This window comes from Chaetodon trifascialis, chromosome 22 (assembly GCF_039877785.1).
Source record: "Chaetodon trifascialis isolate fChaTrf1 chromosome 22, fChaTrf1.hap1, whole genome shotgun sequence".
NCBI lineage: Eukaryota > Metazoa > Chordata > Actinopteri > Chaetodontiformes > Chaetodontidae > Chaetodon > Chaetodon trifascialis.
In genome coordinates this window covers 8,115,717-8,142,371 of record NC_092077.1, presented here as the reverse complement: position 1 = coordinate 8,142,371, position 26,655 = coordinate 8,115,717, and the positions used below count along the sequence as shown (strand labels likewise).

General features: G+C 44.0%; 1 protein-coding gene across 4 annotated transcripts in view; it reads right to left on the bottom strand.

The window, feature by feature from the left end:
• celsr1a (cadherin EGF LAG seven-pass G-type receptor 1a) overlaps positions 1 to 26,655 on the bottom strand; it is an 83,998-nt gene that overhangs the window by 38,497 nt on the left and 18,846 nt on the right. For all 4 annotated transcript variants that reach the window (XM_070992275.1, XM_070992274.1, XM_070992277.1 and 1 more), the window contains exons 2-6: positions 8,797 to 9,152; positions 8,406 to 8,694; positions 4,730 to 4,952; positions 3,000 to 3,115; positions 514 to 602 (exon numbers count right to left, since the gene is read on the bottom strand). In XM_070992275.1, coding sequence (XP_070848376.1) covers positions 514 to 602; positions 3,000 to 3,115; positions 4,730 to 4,952; positions 8,406 to 8,694; positions 8,797 to 9,152 — 1,073 coding nt within the window. The remainder of the gene's footprint in view (positions 1 to 513; positions 603 to 2,999; positions 3,116 to 4,729; positions 4,953 to 8,405; positions 8,695 to 8,796; positions 9,153 to 26,655) is intronic.

Sequence of the window (26,655 nt, the reverse complement as noted above, 5' to 3'; positions counted from 1 at the left end):
AATAATCACTGTCTCTTTTCTGAGATTGGACTTCGTAAAGAAGCAAGAAGACCATCGTGGGAAAGTCTAGAGAACGGAACTAAAAGAAACCCTTTTGCCAGTGATTATGATTCAGTTGAGACTGTATCATTATGAAAGTATTCATAGGCTACATATAAAGACAATCCACAAATGAAAACCACACATATACAGCTGTTGAACTTTTGAGCCTTGAAGCTGAAGCCAGGCCTCTGCACTTCATGCAAGAAAATCTATACCATAATTCAGTGTCAAAGGCTAAGGTAAGGGGGTGAACCCCGGTACACTGTGAAGATAATCTCCTGAATCAGAAGTCAAGGTCAAGATACGACTACTGAACATTTCAACTCTCAACACTGGCTAATAATGATATCGATGGACTTCGTACTTCATGGAACAAAATGCATTTCATGTTTTCAAGTGCTGAAAGGGAAATTTTAAGAAGACTACTGCACGAGGAGGCCCATCGGTCGGTTGGGTGATTAAGTTGCTTACCTTGTTGTAGTAATGGAGCTGGACGGAGTGCCACTGGCCATCACTGACCCCACCTGGGATGTAGGGAGACACTGTGGTCTTTGTCTCACCTGGATGATGAGGGAAGAAGGGAGGAAAAGAAAAGGGGGGTCAGAATAAAGAGAGGAAGGACGAATTGATGAAGGGGTGAGAGAAAAGCAAGGGAAGGGGAGAGGAAAGAGAGGCAAACAGCAAAAGTGAATTATGAGTATAATGTAATTTAAATGATTGAGCACAGCTGATGTTCACGTCTGCTGCATAGTTTCAGTTCACATCTTGACATTACTAATTCAAAGCGAGGGTATGCAACTTTCTCAGTGTTCAATTCCTATATCAATTTTACTTTTGGGATCAGCAAGAGTCATAAAGTTTGCAAAGTCAGCATCTTAAGTTGTTAACATTAGCTAATAGCTGCTAACATTAGCAAGTAAAGCAGTAGGAGCTAAATGAGAGGAGGTACATATTCCAGAGGTTATTGATAAGTTAGCATTAAAGGCAAACTCCTTGGCCTTACTTGACATACACAGACACACACACACACACCTACACACACAATGACCATAAATCAACTCTTGGGAAAGCCAGTATTAGCACGTAGTATCAATGGCTCTCAGTGTGAAGATTGTAGAGCACAATGGCAGCAGATTTACTGGGAGGTTTGCTCTGTTTGTCAAGGGCAGGAGCAGCCTGGGCAAGAATCCACTGCTCTGGAAATCAATAATGAGCATAGCAACACTGACAAGTAACGTGTGTGTGTGTGTGTGTGTGTGTGTGTGTGTGTGTGTGTGTGTGTGTGTGTGTGTGTGTGTGTGTGTGTGTGTGTCCTTGTGTGTAAGTGTGTGAGAGAGAGTTAATATGTGACATCTCAGTTTTCTGGCTGTGCATGTGAGAAGCAGAGAGAGGGAGAAGTGTGTGTAAGTCCAGTGAGTGATTGTCTTTCCGACTTCGCCCATATTTGGTCAAATGCAAAGGTTTGGGCACCCCAGGTCAAAATTTCTGTTAGTGTGAATAGCTAAGTAAAAGATAACCTGACTGACAAACAGCATAAAGACAATACATTTCTTTAATATGTTAAGCAGTTCTTAAAATAGCAAAAAAGGAAAAGGGGTCCTGCAGGGTCAGCACTTGGTAACATCCCCTTTGGCAAATATCACAGCTTGTAAAGGTTTTCAGTTCTTGTTTGGAGGATTTTCATTCATTCTTCCTGTAGCCTTTGTAGCAATCATACGAGCAGCTCTCTCTGAAAGCTTTCATGGACCTCACCTTGACTTCGTGCTAACTGCCACTTCTTAATTACATAACAAACTGAGGACACTTTGCTATCTTCTTACGGCCTTCTCCTCAGAGACCTTCGGTAAAAGTTATCTGAGGGCACAAATGTCCTAAACGGGCCTAAACGTTTGTATGGTTCTCCTTTCCTTTTTCTACAATTGCACAGTTGTACACATCAAAAATAATGCACTAAGCTTTCAAAATACTGAAAAGAATGTTTCACCTTTAACTTACTGAAACAGAAATTTTGACCTGGGGTGCCCTCACTTATTCACGCCACAGTGTTTACTACACTACACAAATGTAGTATAGAGCACTGAGAGAGAAATACTGCAAACAAATCAAAGACTTTTCCTAATTAAACATGAGTCATAATTCTTAGTAATTAATTTGATGAATCATGCATTCAACATTGAACTATATTTCAGATTTGAAGTTGGGCACACGGACTTGGCTCGGCTCCCTAGCAGACTTCACCCAACATAATCATATTGAACTGGACTCCTCCCTGTATGGTACCATGGGAAAGTAGAGCGACTCTGAAAAACAGCAGTCACCACTTCAGAGAATATGTGTTTGATCTGCAATCCAACAGTTGGCAGTTTTGACACTGATTGTGGGTGTGCGTGTTTGATTGCACATGAATGGTATGTGTGTGAGCATGCATGTGTATTTGTATATTTAGGCATGCACGCATTCTTTAAGAACTTACATTGTTTGTGAAAATATCAAGTTTGGGGTGATTCACTGGTATTAGCTTTTGTGCGTGTGTGTGTGTGTGTGTGTGTGTGTGTGTGTGTGTGTGTGTGTGTGTGTGTGTGTGTTAAGTAGGTGTTTTTTAGCCAGTCAACGGTCTATGCCATCATTAATCAGTCTGGCAGCTGCCTCTCTGGGGAAACAGCTCCTCTCATAACAGTAAAACACACCCATCTCCCTTACCTACACACACACTGAAACACACACACAAATGAACATTTGGATTCATGCATGCACAGACACACACATACACAAACACCCATGTCAAAAAGAAAGTGTGTGTTGATAAGAGTTATTTAGCAGGCTCTTTGCGAAAGCCACTTTAGATAAAGTGCACTTACACCTGTGTTAATCTACTTGCAATGTCGCTGATGTCAACATCATTTCAAGTGGTCGCCACACACACACTGGCATACACACACACATTACGGGGGCCTAACCTCCAGAGAAGGTGAGCTGAATCTGCTCCTCGATGATCTCCACAGCGATGAAGTCGTGCTTCTCGTTGAATCTGCCATTGTAGAGGAGCAGAGCGTTTCTCTCTCTGGTAGCAAACCTGCAGAGACAGACAGATTCAGGGCTTCTTTTAGATCCTTTTTTCTATATATTTATGTATTCTGAAAGAACAGCATGACTAATGGCGGTGAAATCAAGCCGGAAATGGAGATCCAGTAGCTACAAAATAGCTTTTTCCTGTATTAAGGATTCATCGATCCAATTCAAAGTCCAAAGTGAGACTTTGTCACGCCGAAAGGGCTGAGTGGATTCAAACAGTTTTTCCCGGCTCTAGCTCATGTTTCCTGTCATATTTCTAAGCACCTATCCAACTCAAACTGGCCGGGACTGAGAAGGTGAAGGCCTCGCAGATAGCTTTATGATGAAAGGGCCGAGGAGCTCTTGAGGAAAAGTCACTTGGAAAGGAAAGGCAGGATGTGTAACGCCGGTGAGCCGCAGAGAGGAAACAGCCCCCCTGCCTGAGATGATGCATGAGTGAGCATCTACTTTAGGAGGGAGACAGACCTGGAAATTGAGCCAGCGCCTACTTGTGACCGTGCTCGACGAGGGCACAAAGTTCACATCTGTCGCAGTTTGTGTGTGTGTGTGTGTGTATATTAAGAGTGTAAGGTGAGGGCAGAGGAGTCAGCCGGCAGATGCCAGTGAGGCCAGGAGGGCAGGAAGTCAGGATGGCTGTAGCCAAACACTGATAAGGGAAACTCATCACACGGCCTTTCCTGTTTTCACCGCGCTGCCAACCTTTCTCACCGTCATGATGTCTACGAACTTGCTTTATCAGACTCATCTCACCTATTACTGCTCATGAAATGTGCGATAAAAGATTTTCTCTTCATAATATTTACTGTGTGTCGCAACCTTGTTGAACCAGGATTATTTTTCCCCCCGCACTTTTACAAGCACACCTCATGAAGTTGCACATTCAGACGGAGTGTGCATATGTCTCTCCTCCACTCCTATATATGTGTGCATGTGTGTATGAAGAGGAGGGAACTGAGACACAATGGAAATGTGTGCACAGGCCTCGGCACGTCCCAGCTGACACACTTTAGCTCACTGAACTCCACTGTGTTTATCTGTGCAGCTCCTCACACTCCCTCAATTACCGTTTACGACACACTGCTACGAGCATGACGGACATGCACCGCTGCGGCAGAGAGCAGCCAAGATTCTATAAATCCAAAATTTACTTTACAATACAATACTCTTTACAGTACTCTTCAAAGGGAGAATAAATCATTCGAATATGGTGGCAAATATACCACACACTTTGTATAAGTAGTAATTGGTCACGCTATGGCAATATTTAAAAAAAAAACACAACAGTAAAAGTGTAGCAAAGGATTTAACAGTGTGTTTATCTGCTCTAACGTAAGCTGTAATCGTTGGCACGTCCGGCTAACTAAGCTTTACACTTCAGTTGGAGACGGCTAACTTTAGCTTATTTAGCTCACGTTAGCCAATAAAAACTGCTTGACAGGCAATGCAACAGTGACTTCAGGAGGTGAGAATTAGCAAACAGTCCTTCATCTTGAGCTGAATTTCATCCACACATAGTCACTTGGAAAGAGGGAATGGGACTTTATGTTAAATGGTTAAGAAAACAACAGGGACAAAAGAAACAAAGGACTGAAGGAAAGGAAAAGAAAGTACTCACGTGAAGGAGACGGTGAAGTGGAACCTCTGCCTCAGGCCTCTGAAGGTGATGAAGGACTGTCCGGGGAAGCTGCGGGTGGTCATCTCACAGTAGGGCTTCTCGTACTCCCCCAGTGGACACTGGCACATGAAACCACCTGCGAGCCGGTTCACACACTTGCCGCCGTTCTTACACACACCGGGTATACATCGGCCTGATGATGCGTTCAGCTCACAGTGCTCGCCTGTAAGAAAAAAAGAGGAGAATTGAGTTTAACACAACTTCTGAGCTGTGTTGGATCTGTTTTATGTCCTATGTTGGTTTTTTGTTTGTTTGTTGGTTCATTCTGCGGTTGCCATCTTCACCTCTGCCTCGGCTTGAACAGGTGACATCCTGTGTCTTCTCTCTATGTTGTCTGTAGATATGAGATGTGTAATGCAATAGCAGCTCAATGTAATGTGAATGATAAATTACCTGCCACCACATGATCTCATCAATTTATTTTTTCATCGTTTTATCTTTTCTGTGAAGCGTGTTGTCTACAGTTGGAATACAGACTTATTGGATGTATCGTCTATTTGGAATTCAGCTGTTGTAACAAGGAGCCTTTGATTATAAGTCATGTGTACGTCAACATTATATTTTAAAAGTCCCTTAAAAAGATCAGTTTAAGACAGGCCCATCTCCGCCTAAACCTCAGCAACAACAACAAAGTCATGTTTATAGGCCTTTTCTGGGAAGAACAAATCTTAGCCACAAGCTGAGCCAACAATTTGGCCATATTTGGAGAGAAGAGAGAGGACAGGATATAAAGAGGAGCATGGACAGAGAGTGGCAAGGGGAAAACCTTAATGGAGAGTGCGTGAAAGAAAGAGAAGCAGAAACAAAGAAAGAAAGCACAGAGAAATTGGAGACAGGGATGAGGCATTCCTCCATAAAGCCAAATCCGTGGCTGAACTCATATAACCATACCATATAAAGATCAGATAATAGCTGCCAGATAAATCCTCCTTACTGTCACTCTAACCTGGGCTTTTTGAAGTTACAGAAGGCATCCACACTTGAATGAATACATGACATTCCTACAATCCACTACATATGTCTGCATGATCATTCATCAGCGCTTTAATGTGCATGCATTCACCACAGCTGTGAACACATTCTCCTCTACTGAAGTTACTGTCAATGGGGAAACTTTGTTTTGAGGAGGGATTTCTCAGTAATCTGTATGTTTTGATGATTTCTACAAAATAGTCTGGCTCAAAATAATACTTAAACTCTAAGTGACTGACACCAATACTTGACTTGAAAGGTACTCTGTGGCATTTCTGACCACTAGCTTTGTGTCATGCATGTACAGGAGGGTCCAAATCTAAACAAATGCCAGCAAGAAAACATGGACGTAAACAATGCACAATTAACAATATGTTATAAACCAGCTTTGAAAGTATTTCATGAGGAAGGAATGCATGGCTCGTATGTTGTATTGGCCTTTTATACCAAATAGTCCCAAGAATTAAAAACCTAATGGAACAAAAAGTTAGGAAATACTCAGAAAATAAAAGCTACTTCAATGCATTAGTTTTTTGAGTTTCCAGCTCTGAAGTGATATTGGAATAGAGATGTGCAGAGGAAGTCAGGAAACATGATGTGCATGACTAATTATCCATGGGAGTAAAGAATATGTCACAGAAGTCCATCTTCTGACTGACCAGTAGCTGCAATTGAGGTGCGAAACGCCTGCAGCCATAAGCCTATTCTCTAGTGATTAACCTGGACCCACCATGTTGGCTCTAAACCAACCTGGCTTCCTTTTGGGAGTTGGTCTCAGCATGGTCAGATCCTCCAGGCGGACCCTTGTCAATGTCTACGACTGCTGGCCGCTAGTTGGACTGAATAACCTGAAGGCTGCGTGTTGATATCAAATTTTTCATAGAGTCTAATTAAGTTACTTAGCGCTGTGGGTCTCACCATGGTAAATTCTTCCTAAATGATCATGTGGCTCCAGCTTTGTCTGAAATCAGTGAGCTGCTTTCCTGGCTCGGCTCATGTAAATTCCTCCACTAATACACCAGCAGACCTCTTTTGAACTGTAATATTATTTGCGATAGCTGCTACTGTGTCCCATGCAGTGCTGTGTGTCAACTTGCTGTCCAGACAAGATCTGTCCACCCGGGACACACACAGACCCCCCAACACCACAGCCTGGAACCAGCTAATGGCCCTTCTCTCCTCAGCGTAATCCTTTTTTCCGAGGGAGAATTATAAGGATCTGTTTCCCTGTAATGTAGGAAACCCAAGGAGGACAGAGCAGGCCCCCTGTCATCAGCCCCATAATGGTCCCTGATGGGCCCTGACTATCTTGAGTTGAACTGTGACCTTCAAAGGGGGGGGGGGGGGGGGGGGGGCAGCAAAATGCAGGTAAGGGAAATATGATGGGTGACTGAAGAAGACGGACATGGGGAGCAGGAGAAGAAGGCGAGACAGGGCCAGTGAGTGACAACAGCAGGTATAATCAGGTAATTACATCAGATAAGATAGAGGAAGAGAAGGGGAGGAGAGGTAGAGTGTTGGGAGAGGCGGAGGGATGACGGCTGGCAGAGGCCCTCTAGTATTAGGGAGACAGGTATCAGATGCACAAGGGGGAAGTATGGGAGGAAGATCACTGACATGGAGAAATATTTTAGAAAGTGGTTTCAATGGGAATGATGAAAGCTTCCAAGGCTTCCCATAGCTCATCTACCATGTGGCGGCTGTGCAGAGTGACTGGAACTGCCAGCTTCCAAGCAGACTTTACAGTTCTTTGACCTTCTCTTGAAATCAATGTAAAAGCCAGGTTTCATGTTAAACGTACCCTGCAGAGTTGTTGATTTGCCGCTTTATCCCTTTAAGCAGACATATTGACCTCTGTAGAAAACGCTGATTTGAGTAGTTTTAAGTTATAGCAGTCTCCGCTTTAGCTCATTTATTTATGAGGATTATCAGAGAATTTGTTTACCTGCCAAAAATCTTCACTGATCCTAAATAACTACTTCTCAATGACTTGAATCTTGAAAAACAAGGCGGACTATAGGGGCCAAATTTTCACGAGTTATACTTAAGAGCCACCTCTTTGTGCTGCATTGCCTTCACACAGTGATCGTATTTCACAATATTAAGATTACGTTTTAAAGCAAAAACCGTATTGAAGCTAATGTAGTTCTGATGAATGGGTAAGGTGATATTTGAGATGGATCTGGTTTGACCAGTATAGCCAGCATTCCGTACACCTCTATACAGGAATAAATCTGCCGTATGTGTGTACATGCATGTGTGTGCAGGCGGCTATACTTACAGTATTACAAAGCAAGTTTGCCCTACTTGAACTGGGGTCGACCTCAAGCTACAATAAGAGGTGGTGAGAGCTTTTACAACCTGTCAGTGCGGTTTGGCAGTTTTGTACAAGTCATTAAAGCCTTTGTCAGGAAGAATATGAGCGCTTTCGTAGTGTTCTTTGGAGAAAAATATCTTCTGTGGTTGCTTTCATATACACATGAAAGATGAAGGAATCACACAGATGTGTTTGTTGTTATTACGCACAATATAGTTTAGTATAGGTGAAAAATGTCAGCTCATGTCTAACTGGGTCTGAATATAAAAATGTCTTAAGATTTGTTGAACAAGCTGAATTACAATTATTTGTTAAATCTCAACTCACCTGTGAAGTCTTCCAGACACTCGCAGGTGTAGCCTCCCTCTCGGCTGCGGCATCTCCCGTTGTTCTTGCAGGGTCCTGAGTAGCACAGGTCGATCTCGGTCTCGCAGTAGTCGCCGGTGAAACCGACCGGACAACGGCAGCGCAGCCCGTTGATGGGGTGGATGGGCCGAAAGAGAACCGTGTCGGAGGCGATGAAGGGAGGGGAGCTGTCAAACTTCAGCACCGACACACACTTCATGTAGTTCTCACAGGGCTCCCGCAAGCAGATGTTGTCATCAAACGGCAACACCTGGAGAGAAGAAGAAATCCCAGTCTCATTAGTTCGATCATTTTGCACTAGTGTGAATGTGTGTATGTGCATTTTCCGTGTTCGTATACATATGTGTGTTACCTCCTGAGAGGATATCATCCTGAGCAGAGTCCTGTTGAGGTAGATCTGCTCCTGCAGCTCCTCAGAAGGGAAGAACGTCCCTTTACCCGGCGTGCCTCCAGGCTGCATGGCGGAAAAGGTCACGTTGAGGATGGAGCCTTGCACGTCGGTGTCGTTTTGGATGTTGAACACGAACACCGCCTCCCGTTTGGTGGAGAGCACAGCCGCCACGCCCTCAAGGAAGAGGCTGAGCAGGGGAGAGAGGAAGCGCTCCTGGGACATGTTCTCCAGGCGCACCGTGATGCTGTTGGTCAGCATGTCATCAGTGATGATGGTGACGCGCAGCATGCAGAGGGCCACAACGCGATGGATTCCATCTGGGAGAAAGAGAGCAGATATTTTGCTGTTAATGAATTTATTGGCAACTCCAAATGGCAGTTAAGGGTAACAAAAAAAAAACAGGTTTGAACTTGACGACAGAAAACTGCACACAACACACTCCGGCTTAGCTAACCAGTCTGATAAATCTGAAAGCGCAAAGATAGGCAGACAAAGATCAAAGGACCCGAACCAGGCCGTGTGTTCTTTGACATGAAGCCGGGTTGCAGCGAGGAGAGTGCTTTCTGTGATACAGTGCATATCAACAAAGCAAAGGAAGGTCACATTAAAGCAACCATAACACACACTTGCAAGCCAAAGGTGTTTCCAAAAGTTTACAAGGAGGCAAGTACATTTCAAAAATGTCTTTCAATATCTGGAATCAAAATAAAGACACCCTTTTTTCGTAAAGAAATACTAAGTGTAACCTGTTATTACAATACAAAAGCAATGATATATTTCCTGTCATAGCATATCTATATTTCTCCCACATACTTCCCAACTAATATCATGTTTCACTGAGACTTGAGAGTCGTGACTTCCCCTTGATTTACTGCCAAACTGCTCCGTCTTTACGTCTCTAGACAACTGCCTCTGTCTCCTCCACTCATGTTCTCCTTTTTCTCTGCCAATCTCTCTCTACTAAACGTCAAGAAAGTGTTTGTCTTTCCCCGTGTGTGCTAAAGCTGCATGTCCCAGGCAAAAAGTTAGCCTCTTCCCCAGTTGATGATTCATGCAAACACAAAGAAATGAAGGAGCAGCATTGTTTTAGTGGATAGAGGCTGGCTCTAGTATTGTGGTACAGTATTAAAAGAAGAAAATGTAATTTCCTTATTCTTGCTAACATGGCAAAGTAATCTCCGAAAACAGAGCAGGAAAGAGCTGTTAACCTCGCCCTAAACTCTGATATAGTGGTTAGTGGTATCTGGAAGCACCGTTATAACACAATATAAGTGATACTCGTGCTTTTTGGACTCAATCCTATCTCCTCTGCCCTCTCAACGCTGCAGCTTAACAGCTTGACTTGTTTACTTTGCAACACTTTTGCCGCTAGATTGAATTAAGTGACTGCCAGTTGGAGCAGACTCGGTGCGATTCAAGCCTCGGCTGGGAGTAATTAGATCAGTCTAGGATTTCTGCCCCTGGGGAGAGGTGGGTCTGGTCTCATACCTACTTCTGGCACAACTGTAAGCTCTGGTGCCTATGGAGGGAAACAGAAGGCTATAGGCTGCAGAGGGCCCAGGCTGGGTGAAATACAGCTGACAACAGGTGGTGAGGCCAGATGAAATACGCAGGGGGGATAATACTGTTGAAGCAGGGCAGAGAGATGGGTCAGATTGCACAGCTTTGCTGCACCACACTGAGCACAGGTTGTGAGTGTGTCACATGTGCGTTTCCGTGTATGTGTGTGTGGGTTTAGGGGTGAAAGAGTCATGGTGAGATTCAGCCACAGGTGCCCTGTCACTCTCAGACGCGGATGAGGTCATTTCTCAGGACCCTAAACTCTCCTCACACACACAGACGCACAGTCGATCAGAGCAGGGTGCGGACACGCCGGCTCATCAGGCTAGCCTCACGCTAGCTGCTAACCAGACTGGAGGTCAACTCCAACGACACTGGGACGAATAACTCACAATGGGACGCAACATGAGGGTCAATTAGCTCAATGCAGCCAAGCCACTGCTGGTTCGTGGCCGTGGGGGGCATAAATCACGGTGCGTGGGTGGCGATGGAGCGACAAAAAGCACACATGCAAATGCAGACACACATTAACAAGTCACTCTGCAGGATGGTGACATTAAGCAGCAGCTGTGGTGTGCTGGGCTGCTGTAATGCGCCGGAATGGAGGTGCTCATTCAACACAGTGCTAACAGACGTATCTGTTGGCTACCGTGTGTTTATTTCTCCGCACCTGTCTCACCCTGTAGGTCGGGGAAAACACTGTTATTCCACTTGCTGCCAGAGATCCATCAGCTGATGGTTTGCACACACATGAATACGCACACCCTGCATGGACTCAGAATGTGGCAGAGGGAAAAAAAAAGTCACATCAAATGTCCGTAACCAAGCAGGTCCTGACACAATCTGTTACCACTGAGCCTAACTAAACACAACAGTTCAGCCCTTTCAGTCACATTTATTCATTCTTGCTTCACACCCAGCACACAAACTACATACTGAAAGCGATGCTCAGTGTACGGCTTTCACACGATAACTGACATGCTGCTCACCGATTCTACACACAAGCAGAGCTATTAAGTGACTAAGTAAACTACAGCAGATTTGCACTCTGATACAATCGGCTCTCTATTAGCCTCTCAGAGTGGGAAGGGCTTGAACTGTTGGGTTAGCAGAGGGGAGGATGGCGGTGGGGTGAAAAATCAAGGACAGCAATGAGACCACAAAGGAGGAGCAGGAGTCAAACTGCTGCACGGTCTAAAAATGGCTGACCGTGACGGAAAAGATCACAGGGCCGTGGAAAGATGTGAAGCAGAATTGATGAGGCAGAGAAAGACGAGGGCGGTGCTGAGAAAATCCGACTGCCGATGCAAGTCGTGTGACATGTTCGAGGAAGGCAAATCTCTTATCTGTCTGACTCAAAAATTACTTTCTGACAAATGCCAAGACTTAATAAAAAAATAAAATAAATCAGTCTTAGGACACTTTTCCAGTTGTTTGTTAACTTTCTCTTTCTAGGAGCATCCCAACCCACACTATATATAGAGCCCACCAGCTGCTAGCATGGGATCACACACACATGCAGAGGATGGGCTGAACTGTGGAAAGGGTGTGTCTCAGGCAGACGCCATGGGAAAAAACATTCTATCTGTGTAAGTATGCCATCAGACACACACATGCATATGCACCCACCAGCAGATGTGCATACACACACACAGGTTAAATGGGACTCACGACTACTGAGTGCTTTAATAGATCCAGCAAATGCAAGAGGTCGAAGCACCAAAGCTGTGGTGTAATCTCAACCCTTTTGAAGTATCATGGGTAAATCGTTCATTAGCTATGCACATTCCCTTATCTCTATTTTCTGCGGTGTTGATTTAACACATTTACAAGCATCCACACACTCACTGCATAGCCCTTGTAAAGATCAGAGTAAAGAGTTTTATGGCACATTATGATTTGGTTATTGCACTTTTACAGCCTTACAGCACTGATGAATGTGGATCTAATGATTAAGATGTGCCAAACATTTTAATTGGAATCAGTTAATCTAGTTGTTTACATTTAGGGAGTTGTTCGTGGTTTAATTATTGGCAAAAACAAAAGGAGATATATGAATAGGCCACACATTTAGAGTCCTGCATTGTAGGTGGTGAGGTCTGCAGAGGTGATAAGAGCTGTTAATGACCTGTGAAGCAAGACGCGCCAATGGCACACTTGTTGTATGTGAGGACAAATGACCACACACCCATCCACACACACACAAAAAGCTCATAAATTTGTCTATTAAGCATCAGCGTAATCCCCAGACCACATGGGTTTTCCTCACACACAAACACTCACTTCTTTCTGTGATCGGCACTCGTCGTGACAAACCTGAACTGTTGACAGTCACTTTGTCCAGCTGTCGCTGTGAGTGCCAACCACACACAACTCCCACCGACACACACACACACACACATAACATTCATGTACAGTGTACACTGAGGTCCCCATCTTAAGAAACAACAGCATTACTGAGGATACGATCATCCACGTGTCTGAAAACACAACCGTCACAACACACATTTGAGACAGGACTTTTCTTTTTGTAACGTTTGCATTGGCTTGCAGATCCGTGTGATTTAGAGACAACTCTGGTGGCCAACCCCCCCGCCCAACTCCACTGTGTAACATCAACAACTGTGTTTAGTCAGTTCACGACAGGGACGGCCAGTAAAACAACAGAAAACAAACAAGACATTTGTAGCCCAGACAGGTTTCAGAGAGGTGACAAGCCCACCAGAGAGACACACTTTACCCCCTTCACACACAATTCCTGCCCTGCTAAAGCCCTGCTGAAAGGCAGAAGCATTCCTCTGATGATAGGCTACTTTCATTTCATTCATCTTCATGTATTATTTTGTTTTTTTTTATGTGAAAGGGATCCCCAGAAAATACCAGTTTGACTTGGAACTAACTCCTTCCCTAAAAAGTCCTTACTCAGCTAAACATTTCCATCCAGCTGACATTTATCATGACTGAAGAAGAATGGTAATGTGAGCTTAAAGTGTTAAAACCTAAAGGGAGGCCTGCCATTATAAAGGCAGGAAGCGCATACGACAGGGCATTGTAAAAATCTCCTCTGCCATTTTTTCACCCCGCAACACTTTTTACTGCACAGTTAAACGTTTTACAGCGGAGCAGCCCATGAAAACGGCTGTCAGGTAGCAGCAGACAACTTTCTCCCTCTTTCTTTCAAATATTTGAATCAATACAAAGCCTGTAACCTGAGTGGCGTCCAGCCAATCACTGGGCAGAAACTCAACTGCCAGCTCCACCTTATTGAGCGCACCTGAACACCCCCAGCCTATCAGGAATCTGGCAACATTTCTCCTTCCCTTGCTACTTTTTTCTTCTCTGTTGCCAATTCCCATTAAAACATCCCAACGCTGCCCAGAACAGTAACTCTCAACTGCTCGGAGCTGACTTCAGTAAAAATCTCTCTTTCTCATCTTTGGGCTTGTCCTCTCGCCTCTCTAATCTCTCTTTGTGTGCCCGTACTCCGCTAAAACATTTCAGTTATCCTCAAAGGAAGCATTGCCCCCCTTTAGTAATTCCAACTGTTCTGTTCAGGGTCCAAAAAGATGTCAAGTCTCATCTCCCTTTCTCTCTTTTTCTCTCTCTCATGGCAGCCAGCGCCAACATCAGATCACATATCAGCAGCCTGCAGACACTCTGACAGACATCCTGTATGCTGGGAGCAGAGGGAAATCACCCTGCAAAAATCACACTGAAGTTAACTCAATCAAAGCACCATCAATCAAAAGACGTAAAGCCAGCGACACAGAAACAGAAGATGGACAAGACAAAGAGATTAGTGAGAGCAGGAAATGAGGGAGAAACGTCTCAGGGGCCGAAGAGCAGATTACAATAGCGGATGGTTAGAGAGTGACTCTGGGGGACAAAAGCGTTGTGCTGGTGGAATATCTGAGGAACTAAAATCAAACTTTTATATCCACTAAATATTAGACAGCTACAGAATTGAGCTTTAACTCCCAGCCTCTATTTGAGAGTCAAATTTACATCCAGACTGCATGACTAGCTTAATGTACCAGGACTAAAAACCAGAATCCTACAACAGGACATTGCTTATGATAGCTGCCGGCCTTAAGTGGTGCTTTCTGCTGTGGCAGGTGTCGTCAAACCCGCTTACATGATGTCAGACTGAAAAGGTTATTGTAGCAGTATTACGTTCTTGAAACAATAATTTAATATTTTGGGGAATAAGTTTATTTTCTGTCTTGCTGGGAGTTAGATGAGAAGATTGATTGTTACATATGAAGCTGCAGCCAGCTGCCAGTTAGCTTAGCTTAGCATAAAGTATGAGAAAAGGGTGAAACAGCTTGTCTGGTTCTGTTCAAAGGTAACAAAGCAGCCTACCAGCACCTTTAAAGCTGTAGAAATGACAAGTTTACACCTGGTTTTGTTCAATATTCGACAGAGCTGGGCAAGAAAGCTAGAAAGCCAACTTCCCAAATTGTCAAACTTTTCAAAGCGATGACTGAATATTGATATAAAAGGAGCAAAAGCTGAATTCATCACTGAAATGAGCCTCAAACTTCAATGAGTGTTCAGGAAAACTGGCCAGGGACACTCAGTATAACACTGTCACATATTCCCATCACACAGCATGTGTGTTAAATGTTTGGCTTGTTTATCCGTGGTGATTTCAAACGCTAACAAGGGCTAACCATGGGTGGATGATTAACCACAGGAATGCCAGAGGCAGCAAGTTCACAGATAAAGACCAGAGAAAGAAAGAGATTTATGGGTTCTGAGAAATAAATCCATAGGACCAGCCTCCTGCTGTATTTTATTTCACGACATGTAAAAACATCATTTTTCACATCAAAGGGGTGCAATTCCAGCAATCTGATCATCTGATCTCTGGAGGAATAATGAAGTCAAAACTATAGGTTGTTGCACAAGTGCGATCACACCCAAGACGGCTTAGCTGTCACCTTAATCGCGGGGATTGACAGAGCCATGGTTGCACTGTACAACCTCTGTCAGCTTACTCTCGACACTGCTGATGCATGCGTTTGTGTGTGTGTGTGTGTGTGTGTGTGTGTGTGTGTGTGTGTGTGTGTGTGTGTGTGTGTGTGTGTGTGTGAGAGAGAGAGAGAGTACATTCACTCATATCTGGATGCACTCAGCGAAAGGCTCTCTCATCTCCTTCCACAAGCGACTGGCGGTATTTTTTCTCAGGTATGCCCGCCTGTCTGTCATATTAAAGTGTTGAGGGCGGGGGGGCTAAGCTTTGAACACTCACACAGACACGTGGAGATAAACTTGATAGACATGGGCAGTTGCATAGGGGTGAAATTTTGGAAAAGGGAGGGAAACTATGGTCGGAGACAGTGAGAGGAGGGGAGACGATGGGAATGATATACTGTATGTTATTCAATATGCAGTGTGAGTAAGATAGAGGGAGTGAAAACAGCAATACAGGAAGGAGGTGGATAGATGGTTAAGTAGTGTGTGTGTGTGTGCGTGCGTGTGTGTGTGTGTGTGTGTGAAACAGTGCATTTCACTTCTGTCTTGCTATGCAGGAGGCTGATTAACTATAGTGTCAGAGCTGCAAATTGTGTGTGCATGTGTGACCATATATCACCAATCCTACACACATAAACGCACAGCTGTTGCAGTCTAATTTCCCCACAACACCTGCAGCTCTTCAGGGGGGCTGAACAAGCCAAAGACCTCCCCTCCTTTCTCTCCTCTCTCTTCCTCTCCTCTTCATCCTCCTCTCGCTGTAGTGACCACACTAGTGGGATTAGCCCCTTCTCTCATTCTCTCTTTAGGCCTTCATAGAGGAAAAAGTGGCTGCAGGCACACAAAAGACTCCTTTCACCCCAGGAGTGAGTGGCTGGAAGAGGGTAGGGAGTGTTGGTGTGGTCTGGGTGTTGGGTGGGTGGGTGGGTGGGTGGGTGGGTGTGGGCTGGGGCTGTCAGCAGGATAACAGGTGGGATTACACGCAGACACTCTGACTGAACCAGGATCAGTGATTCAACCAATCAAACAGTCGTGAGAACAGGTGGGACAGCAGCTCGTTGGTCAAACTGGAATCAGAGATTGAATCCTTTGGGTTGAACTTTGAGAACATCTCACATTAGAAACAATAATCTTTGAACTTCCTACCAATGACTAGACTTGTTTATGAGAAAGCCAATCCAAAAAATGTGTTGACGTCAAGATTTGCCTCCCAAAGGCTCAAAAGGCGTTTCCTTGAAACAAAGTCAATTCAAGGCTACCGTAAAACAGAAGACTGAAGTGCTTTTCTTGTCAGGCATTAATAACAACTCCTCCCACACTTGATTAGATGATCAACTCATCAAATTACACTTTGATTGAGTATGAGATATGAAATAAACCATGCAAATGCCAAAATCTGTCTAATTTTCATAGTTTTTCAACCATGGCAATGTGCACAATATTTGAGGAATCTTCTCGTTATTACAAGCCCATTGCAAGAGTGGACTCCGCCTTGGACTCTGCCTTGGGCCATGTTCACACGGACAACTGCATTACATAAAAAAAAAACACACAGTCCCCTCATTCATTTGAATGGGACAGCTGTGTTGGCTTAGCAGGGGAGCCAACGCAGAGGGCTCAGGCGAACAGAGGCAGAATCATCTGCAAAAAAGTTGAACCTGGTTGAATGTTTTCCACAACTCAACACCTCTAAGCATATATTCCTGGCAGGTTATGTACTGTATTTCAACACCTTACCTGGCAGAGTTGCAGGGTTTTAAAACCCTTCCTCATAGTATTTTAGACAACTGCACATTAAAAAAGCCTTCAAACTCTTGGATCTACTGCTAAAACCAGCCTTCATTGATCACATTTCATTGTCTTACTGGTATCTGTGTTGTTACATCTGGTCTACACCAATTACACAATGTAGCACAATGGAAGCAGCGACAGCTCCATATTAGTGTCTACACTGACAAAAACAGACTAGAAGTCACAGAAGACACTTTGGGTAGCAGTGAAAGGATCAGTGAAGGGACAAGCTGCTACACTGCCAGTATAGATAACTGAATGGATTGTAGATGAGGTATATCTGCGCCATCTGACAATACATGGTTGAAACACATCTGGTGTAGGCCGGTTGTTAGAAACCATCAACACACTGTGATAACCTGAAACCTTTGGCTTGGCACACGAGGGAGTTCAGAAGCCTGTGCCGCTGTATCAGCTTCTCCTCCACCTTCACCTTTAAGCAGAACAGAATTTCACAAGCCCTCCACAAGTGCCCTTAGTGGCTGTACTTAAGCAGAGCACTCAGGGGCATCGAGTGCCAGGCCAAGAACGGACCCAGCTAGAATATCTATGTCCCATTTAGGATCCCTGGGAGAGACGGGTGAAAAGAATAGAAGCACTGTTCGTACCCAGACAATACTAAACGAGCCCGGATGAGGAGGCCAGACAATGCAAAACGAGCCCGAATGAACGCATGGCTTGTTTTAGTGCCTGAGGGTTGACTGGTATTAGTGCACTTGTTAAGATCATTGCCTGCTTGACTATTGCCAAAGAAGGTAATTAATCACGGAGATACAAGACAGACCACGATCAGCGGAGCTCAGGTGCGGACATGAGGTTGAAAGCAGAGATGGAGGGAAAGAGAGGCCATCAGGCTTGTTGTTGTGACAAGATTTCTGATGATAGAATGAGAAGTCAACATCACACTGTTGTTAACAAGTTTGAGAGGACGCCCTCAGGACAGAGAAAAGTAGAAACGGGAAGCGAAAGAGAGATGGGAACATCATGTGAAACTGGATTAAGCCATCCAACCTCTGTAAATCAATGAGAAATAAATTGTTCCGCTAAATTAGGAGAATGTCATGCGACACTTGCGTTGCTTGGCTCACTCAAACTCAATTATGACATTTCAGAGCATAACACCAGTCTTGTTGCATGGATGGAAAGCACAGGCCTAACAGCACACTATCAAGCACCATTAGCTCTCTAAATATGCAGGCAATCGAAAGGCACTCTTTCAGCACCGCTTTCATAATTGATTTTAAAACACTATTAAATCCACTTAGCTGTTCCACCCGAGCACTCAGTCTTTTCGCTGTGTCAGCTCTCTCTCCCTCCCCATGTCCTATCCCCTGAGCCGACTAATTGAGTTAAAGCCCTCCACTCCTTCTTATTAGAGGTTCAGAGGTCGCAGCCTCCAGGTGTCGCCTGGCTCTGTTTTCACCAGTTGAGTTGGTGGCAAAAAAAAAGCACTTAAGGCAAAGATGTGGGCCAGGTTGTACCACGCAAACTCTGGAGGTAAATTAATGAGACTGAAAAATGATCCAGGAACAGCATCTCTGTCTTGGTCTGACAGCTGAGAGACAGTCTAATTGAAGATGTTATTGCGAAATGTAATTTAACTGTCACTTTTAATTAATCATTCAGTATCTGTCAACGATCTAGTGGTAGCGTCATCCTGCTTTCCTCAAAAGACCTTCAACAGATACCACAGTTTAAATGCTAACTGTAATTTAATAACTGCGGAAATTTTTTATTTTTGTTTTTTTTTTATAGGTGGATGTCTATTAAATTGGAAAGAAAGACTGGTCATGTGGAGTTTACCACACACTAGGATTTGCGCTGTGCCGGTGAGATTTAAAAAAAAGGCCACTTCCATCTCATTAAAAAAGGGAAACAAAACTCCAACAGCTAAAATCTTAATTTATCAATGTAGGTGTTCTGGGATTTTAAATGATCAACAGGAAGTGGGAGTTAAAAAACAGCTGTGTTTTGATTTGGTCTTGTCATTTCACAGTTCCTCATTAATAAGGGAGACAAACAGAACTTCTGGGGACATTATTATTGACATATTAGGCCCATGATTGATCAATTTAACAGTGAGCTCACTGTGACATCACAAAACCTTCAGGGAAGTGTCGTATCTCGCTGTTGGTCTCCATGCAACTTTTTTCTCCTTGGTCTGAACCAATGGAACTAAACTTAGTTTCCTGGATTTGCATGCACACACCTACATACCAGACCGTTCTGAATCCCTGGGGGTCAAACACCGACACCTTGTCACGCCCCTTGGCGTCTTATATGGTTGCACAAGCTATCCATTAGCATCTCTATGAGACGCACCGCTTTCAACCAACTTCAAAGTAAACCCATTCAGAGCAAAACAACGCAGTACAAATAGTCACATATGTAAATCTACTGATTGTAAGCAGAACCACGATCTTTCCCTTAAACTGCAACCATTCCACATTCACCACGTGTTAGAAAGGCTTTCTGGCGGGCATCTCATAAAGATCCTGAAGGGCACCTTGTGCATCTGTATGAGACACGAGGGGCCTGAGAAAGACGTTAGTATTTGACAACCTGGGAATGAAAACAGGGTGAACATACTAGCAGACACGAGTACCTTTGATAGGATGGCTGATGCCTCCTAATGTCACCATGGTGCGTGGGAGTCCCCTCAGCTTGTGTGTGTGGTCGGCTGATTAGTATTAGCACTTTAAAGTCCTTCCTCAAGAGATCACAGAAAGGTGACCAGTCAAATGGGCCATTCTCTGTTTCGTAGGGGGGAATCACTCAACTATAACCAGGAATGCGCGTGCGCGCACACACACACACGCTATCTAGACGCAGTATAGTCAACAGTCGGTCATGCTCTGCCGCTCTGCACACACAACATCCTCAGACACAAACATACACAGTCTCAGCTGCCAAACACACGTACACACACATGCAAAACATGGAAACGCTAATCATACATCCACATATGCATTTAAACACACAACCCATATTTATATGCACATATGCACACACTGCCTCTCCTCTCCCGCACTCTCCAGCAATGGTCCCATTTGATAAGCTAACAGTGGACAAATAGTTGGTTGGGGGGGGGGGGGCCCACACTGATCAAAAGCCTCCTCGCAGGTCAGCCTGCACCGCTCTCTTAACGGCTACCCAGCCATGAATGGCCTAATAGGACCCGAGTATCCATTACACTGACACCGGATCCTCTCTCTGCTTCTGTCGTTAGCGGCTCTTCCCTCGCTCATCCTGGCTCCCGTTCACATGTTTGTGTTTCTCTCATTCAGTTGTTTATTGTGCCACAGTTTATTAGTGGTGTAAAACATTAAGATTTCAGTCACTAAAGCACTTTACAAAAGCGACAAATGTACTTGAAATCCACAGAACATATACATCATAATACTGTAAAGAGAACGGTTTAAGCATAAACTTGACCTCATTCTGTTTCTGGTCGTTTCTGACTTTCTGTTTCTCTTTCTTTCCTTTTCTTTCTCTGTCTCACTCCAACTCTCTACTTTCCTCATCTCTTTCTCTCCGAGGAGGTGTCAGGTTACAGTTATTGTTGGTGCTGGTTACTGATAAATAGGGTGCCTAGTTACCAGCCAATGCACGATTGGCTCTTTTCAACAAAGCAGGACGGAGGAGGGGCGGGGTGGTGTAGTGGGGTCGCCCTGGGAAACCATGAGACTTGTGTCAATTTAAATAGAGATTTGGGCAAATCTTCCAAGACGTTTGTGTGTGTGTGTTCAAGTGTGCGGGTGCGTGCCTGCATGGAGTTGTTTTCATGGTCGCTGCAAGGACAAAGCTCGGGAGACACTGACCCTTCTGACAACCCTGAATACCCCTCAGACACCTGCTGAATGCCCGCTGAATACCCCCATCCTGCTCGCACCCCTGCTGGTATTAAAGTGGCGCTCTGCCAAACTCCACCTCCTCACAAAGACATGGGCTGCCTGGGTAAAGCAGTCGGGTTAGATATGATCTCATCCTTCCACTGAAAACACAAAAGTGATTAGTTTCAGCTAGCATGTTGTGTCTGATTAGCGGTGTTTCCAAAAGGAGGAAGGTAGAGGCTTTAATTGCTCAAGACACATTTAGAAAATTATATAAACTTACCATAATGAAGCCATTGAAATAAAAAAAAACTTCCATACCAACCGCAGAAACTACTGTCTAAGGTCCCACTGAATATTAATAAAATGTAATAATAATTAATATGATGATGGAAATATATTGGTAGGTTCTAAACACTATTGTAAAGATCTCAGTTGTATTGGGGTTATCACTCCACCAAAATAGGTTATTACTGGAGTCTTTTGCATTGCTCTTCTGCCTGTATAACCCAAAATAATACCTTACTTAGTATTCATCAAGGTATTTATATGCAAGTACGTGCACGGACATTGCATTGGTAGTATGCCTTTGATCAAGCAGTGATAATTTAAAAAGTGATGGGAAAAGAAAATAACATAAAGTTAAATGGAGACTGCAGGGATGTATGTCATCTTGGTCTACATACTGTATACCCTTTGGTTTTCCTCTTCTTCATTCTTCACACCTTTTCTTTTTTATCTAACTCCCCCCTCAGCAAGGGGCAGGTCTGCTAGTTACAAGGTTAGCCACTGGATGAAAAGAATACCTGCGGTTTCGTACTTTATGTCTGCTGTCATCCCACAGAGGCAAGAAAAGACGCATCAAACAACAAGGAATAGATCGACTTTTACAAAAGCAGACTGCTATAATTGTTAGGTTTCATTTCTAATTAGCCACGTTAAAACTCCCCAGCGACCTCACCCTCCGCTCTCCCGTCGAGTATTCGAGGCCTGGAGGCTTGCTTTCACACCTGCTGTCAACTTCAGGAAGTCTAGAGAAGCACTTTAAATTGTTAATGTAGTAGCCGGAACTTTGAGGCTGTCAGAGGAAGGGTGAAAGCTCACAATTATCAGGATACAACAGCTCTGTAAATGCTGAGCAGCCAGATTCACACATTGTGGCTTGTGAAGGCATTTACTTTGATAAATGTGCCGCCCTTAACTGAGATGGTGCTTAAGTGAACAGTTTGGTGGTCCTTAAAGTTACAACCGTTAAGTTTTTGATTCATTAAAATCCCATCTAATTCAAATTTATACTATTTATCGATGGTATTTTTCAGCAAAATTCATTTAATGTATTTATATTCTGCAATTTACTCTCCGTGCCGTAGCTGTCTTTGTTAGTGGCGGAGTCCGCCATTCCTGCACTTGATTCAGATTGTCTTCACACATATGAGTGATTTACAGTAAACAGTAAATTCTCTGATCTTTTAGTATTTTTACTTCTTCTCAAAAGCCACAGAATAAAACTGAAAAAACACACAGCTCACAAACATAAACACACATATGTCTTAAGTGTTAAGTTTCTTCAGAGGCTGAGATTGTATTCCAAAATCTGTGGCTAATTGCCCTGACTGACGCTCCGTATTAACACATGTCGCATATCAGCTGTTCAGATGCTGTCAGCCAGCTGGTCACCCAGCCAAACATTTGTTCAATCAGTGAGTCATTCATAAATCTATTCAGTCACTAACTCAGTCAGCCGGGCCGCCGCTCGGGCAGTCAGGTTCATTGATTCATTCATGCATTCAGTCCATTGGACCAGCCAGCAGATTGAAACAGTGTTGATACAGACACAGATGTCTCAGTGCTGGTCGGACTCGGCCAGGCTCACAGCCCACCTGGAGCTGCTGGCTGCCAGCTGACCTCTTGATGTTTCTATCCTCCCCTGGCCCTGATTCAACCTGGGAGAGCCACAACTGAAATACATGACTTTCTCTGTTCCTCTTTTTGGATTACAAAAAAAAAAAAAAGCAAGTAGAGAAAAGATTAGGGACGGTAGCTCAGGTGCAGTTCACAAAGACTGTTTGTGCTCCACATGTGTTTTTTGTGTCTGGGTTTTATGGGCCCTTATTGGGTTTTACTGGCCGGGGCCTTCAGCACGTTAATCTCCAGGGAAGTCCCCTAGGGTTTGTGTGCTTTCGATAGAGGAAAATTAAGACAGAAACCTAGTGCAGGAGTAAAAAGAGTAAGAATCTTTGCTATTAAAACCAGAAGGACACAGCAACCAACGTTCAAAGCAGAGTTCATACCCTGAATGCATCAGCTATGATAGCACCACTATTTAAATAGAGCCCCTAACACATTAACCCATTTACAAGACTATTCTCTCTGGAAGCAACAATTAAACGTGTCCATGATGGGGGTTGCAGAGGTAGAGGACCGGTGGGAAGAAAACAGTGCTGTAGCAAAGCGGTACGGTTGAGCAGAGGGGAATAATTCCTTCACACCGGGAGATTCTTTGAAGTCAGAAAAAGAGGGAATGTGAGGGTAAAAAAAGAGAGATGCCCCCCACCTCTTTCCTCCATCCTCTCCCCTTCCGCCCTTTCTTCCCACCTCATTTCTCTCTTTTGCTCATTTTACTCCTTTCCTCTCAAGATTCGTCCGTCTCCCTCACTTCAGCTCTTATCACAGCCAGAACTTCCATCCCCTCATCCTGTATCTTCCTCCTCCTCCTCCTTCTCTCCTGTTTACTTCTTTCCCTCCCCCCTTCTCCTCCAGAGGGTCAGTTAAATGTCACTGTATTGTGCTCAGTGACACGGCTGACAAGAATGGTGTGTGATAATGAGTCAGCTTCAGGAAAAGAAAAGGAGGGAGGCAGTGAGACGGATCTCTTTCTGTCAGCTTACCAGTTTCTTTCTTTCTAGAGTCTCCCCACCTCTATGCATCTGAGTTTATAAGCAAAGAAGCATCCGGAAAGTAATGAAAAGTACATTTCTTCTCTGCTCTAGGGGTATTTGCTCCTATCAGCAATAAATAACACACAAGTGATGAATCTGTAACTTGCAAGCCCTCACATTCTAAGCCGTAAATGATGGAGAAGCGGCACAGTGATGAGAAAATCTAAACAATCATGACTCCACAATTCAAGAAAAACTGTCCATCCCAGTGTGACACACATTAATCACTACTCACACTACATTATTACATAGTTTTTAGCATGGGTGGTCCGACTACATCTCACCAACGTTGACAAATTGACAACATTCCTCGCTGAAATTTAGGTAGCAATTACTGTCAAGACGCAGCCTCGCTAATGATAGCATCCCTAGGTTCCTATTATAAGGGATGCAGCAGGATTCCTTCAGATCTTCAGGTTCTATATTAGAAAACAAAATACAAAGTTCTGTCTCCTTTCTCAATCAACTTTATATTAATACACAATTAACTAGTGATCATTGTCTTCATGACTGTATTTGCCCGTATGTTCTTTCACTCATTATAAAGGCTAGGATGACAGATGATCACATCTTGTGCTGCAGCATCTTCAAAATTACAGATTACACAAGCCGCTTTGCAGGAGATGACATGATTCTGGTCACCTTAAATTACTCTCTCTCCCTCTTCATCCTGCTCCTCTCTCTGCCAGTCCCTCCTCTCATAAAGGGGGATTTCATGGGGTGGGGAAACAGTAAATTATGACTTCAGCTCAACCTGCAGGTACACGCCCCAACATCACACAGCTATTTAGTCGACCCCCAAAGAGACTAATTTTAATAGTCCTGTGAATTACTGCCTCAGCGCTTTGCGTCAATCAATCACAAATGCAGGATATCTTAAAGAAATGCTTATTGAAGTTTTGGGGTTGTGTTATGTCATGTTTTGATGCTTTCAAAAGAGCAGGAAAGAAGGGAGGAGTACGGTCAATAAGAATAAGGATCCTAAGGTCTGCTGGCTCTGTGTGTGTGTGGGACACAAGAAAGAAGGCCAACACACACTGTGTGTGAATACACAAGTGTACACAAGCATGACTGCACATGCACACACACTTAGAGGCAGCGCTCAGTCTCACTCAATTCTAAGGATGTTTCTTGGTTTCGCTTGCAGGTGAAGCCGTTCCTGTGGTGGAGGCTGGAATGCAGAGACTATTAAGTAGGTAGAGACGTGACTTCTAGTCAGACGGTCTGTGTGTGTCAGAGAGAACTGTGTGTTTTCTATTGATCCTGCATCTGTGCTAGTTCACCAGATGTGGTTTAATCCAGGTGGGAGGTCTATCGTCCGCCAGAGGAAAATCATTCTGCCTTTGAACAGCGGTAGACAACAGTGTGTGTGGCTGTGTTTGTGTACTCAGCCAGTGCGTGTGTGTGTAAGTGAGAGGTCTGCTGTAATCCACACCAGTTATGTCAAAGCTATTTAGCCAAGGATGCATTTTAGTGCATCTACTACGTAACTATGGTAATTATACCTTTTTCATATCTTTTGTTTTTTCGGGTTGATATAATAAAGTATCCCAGTATAGAGCATGGGAGCAGCTCTGTCAAGGCACAGAGGTGCTTTGAGCTAAATGCAAATGTCAGAGTGCTAAGACAAGCAAAATAACAAACATGCTGCTGTTTAGCAGGTAATATTTACCTCGGTCAGATTTTGGTTTAGCATGTTCACATGCTAACAGTAGCAATTAGCTCTAAACACAATGTAAAGCTGAGGCTGATGTTGAGGTCATTAGTTTTAGGGGCAGCTGGTCATAAAACAAACTTGGACAAATTAAAAACGGGATCTGAGTTTACAAGTCCTCATGATGAAGAAATGTATGGACTTCACAAAGCATGCCAAATAGTTATAGAAGGAGAGAAAAGAAAGAAAGAAAAAGGTGGAAAAATACAGAGTATTTGCGTGCAGTACAGGACACCTCCGCTTACGCAATGCCAGAGGTATGCCAGTGTATGATGCCTGCCCACGGCTCCTGTCATCGCTTTAGTAATAATAGGCCATTTCCACTTTATTGCCCTGCAGCCTTCTGGACCCCACTGACTTAGTGACTACAGAGAGCAGGTATGGATGGGAATACAAGGCTGACTGTTTATATCAGTGCATGTCAATGTGTGTGTGGGGCAATGGATGATCATCCCATCTGTTAACCAAGTTCCCCTGAAGCCAGACCACAACAACTAACCACAGCTCTCCTCCCTCATTTTATGAATACTGTCTTACAAGACTGACAGGTCTCGACTCATATCACTGTGTGCTCAGCACATCCACAATCAAGGGAAGAGACATATCATAAACACACAGATGGCCCCGGTGTGTTTGTGTGTCAAATTAGTATGGAGGAGTGTGCAAAGGGAGGCAGGCCAGAGGAGGAAATACAAGTCTAAGCTCATTTCAAGATGTCTTTCCTGAATTTGAAATACATGCTAGAGAGTAAATACTACTAACAAGCAACACACAATACAAGCCGCAGGAAATCTATTCACTTCCTATAGAGCCGAACAATCAGGGAAACGTGGCCTGATTGTTTGGCTACTTAGCAAGGCAGCCAATCAGACCGGCGAAAGTCCCAACAGTATGTAACTTTTCTGGTGAACAACAGCAAAGGCAAAGCTGGAGATAATAGTTACAGCTATAGTGTGCTCTATAAATTAACTAAAATACAACGGGAATGCATGAAAAATCATGCTTG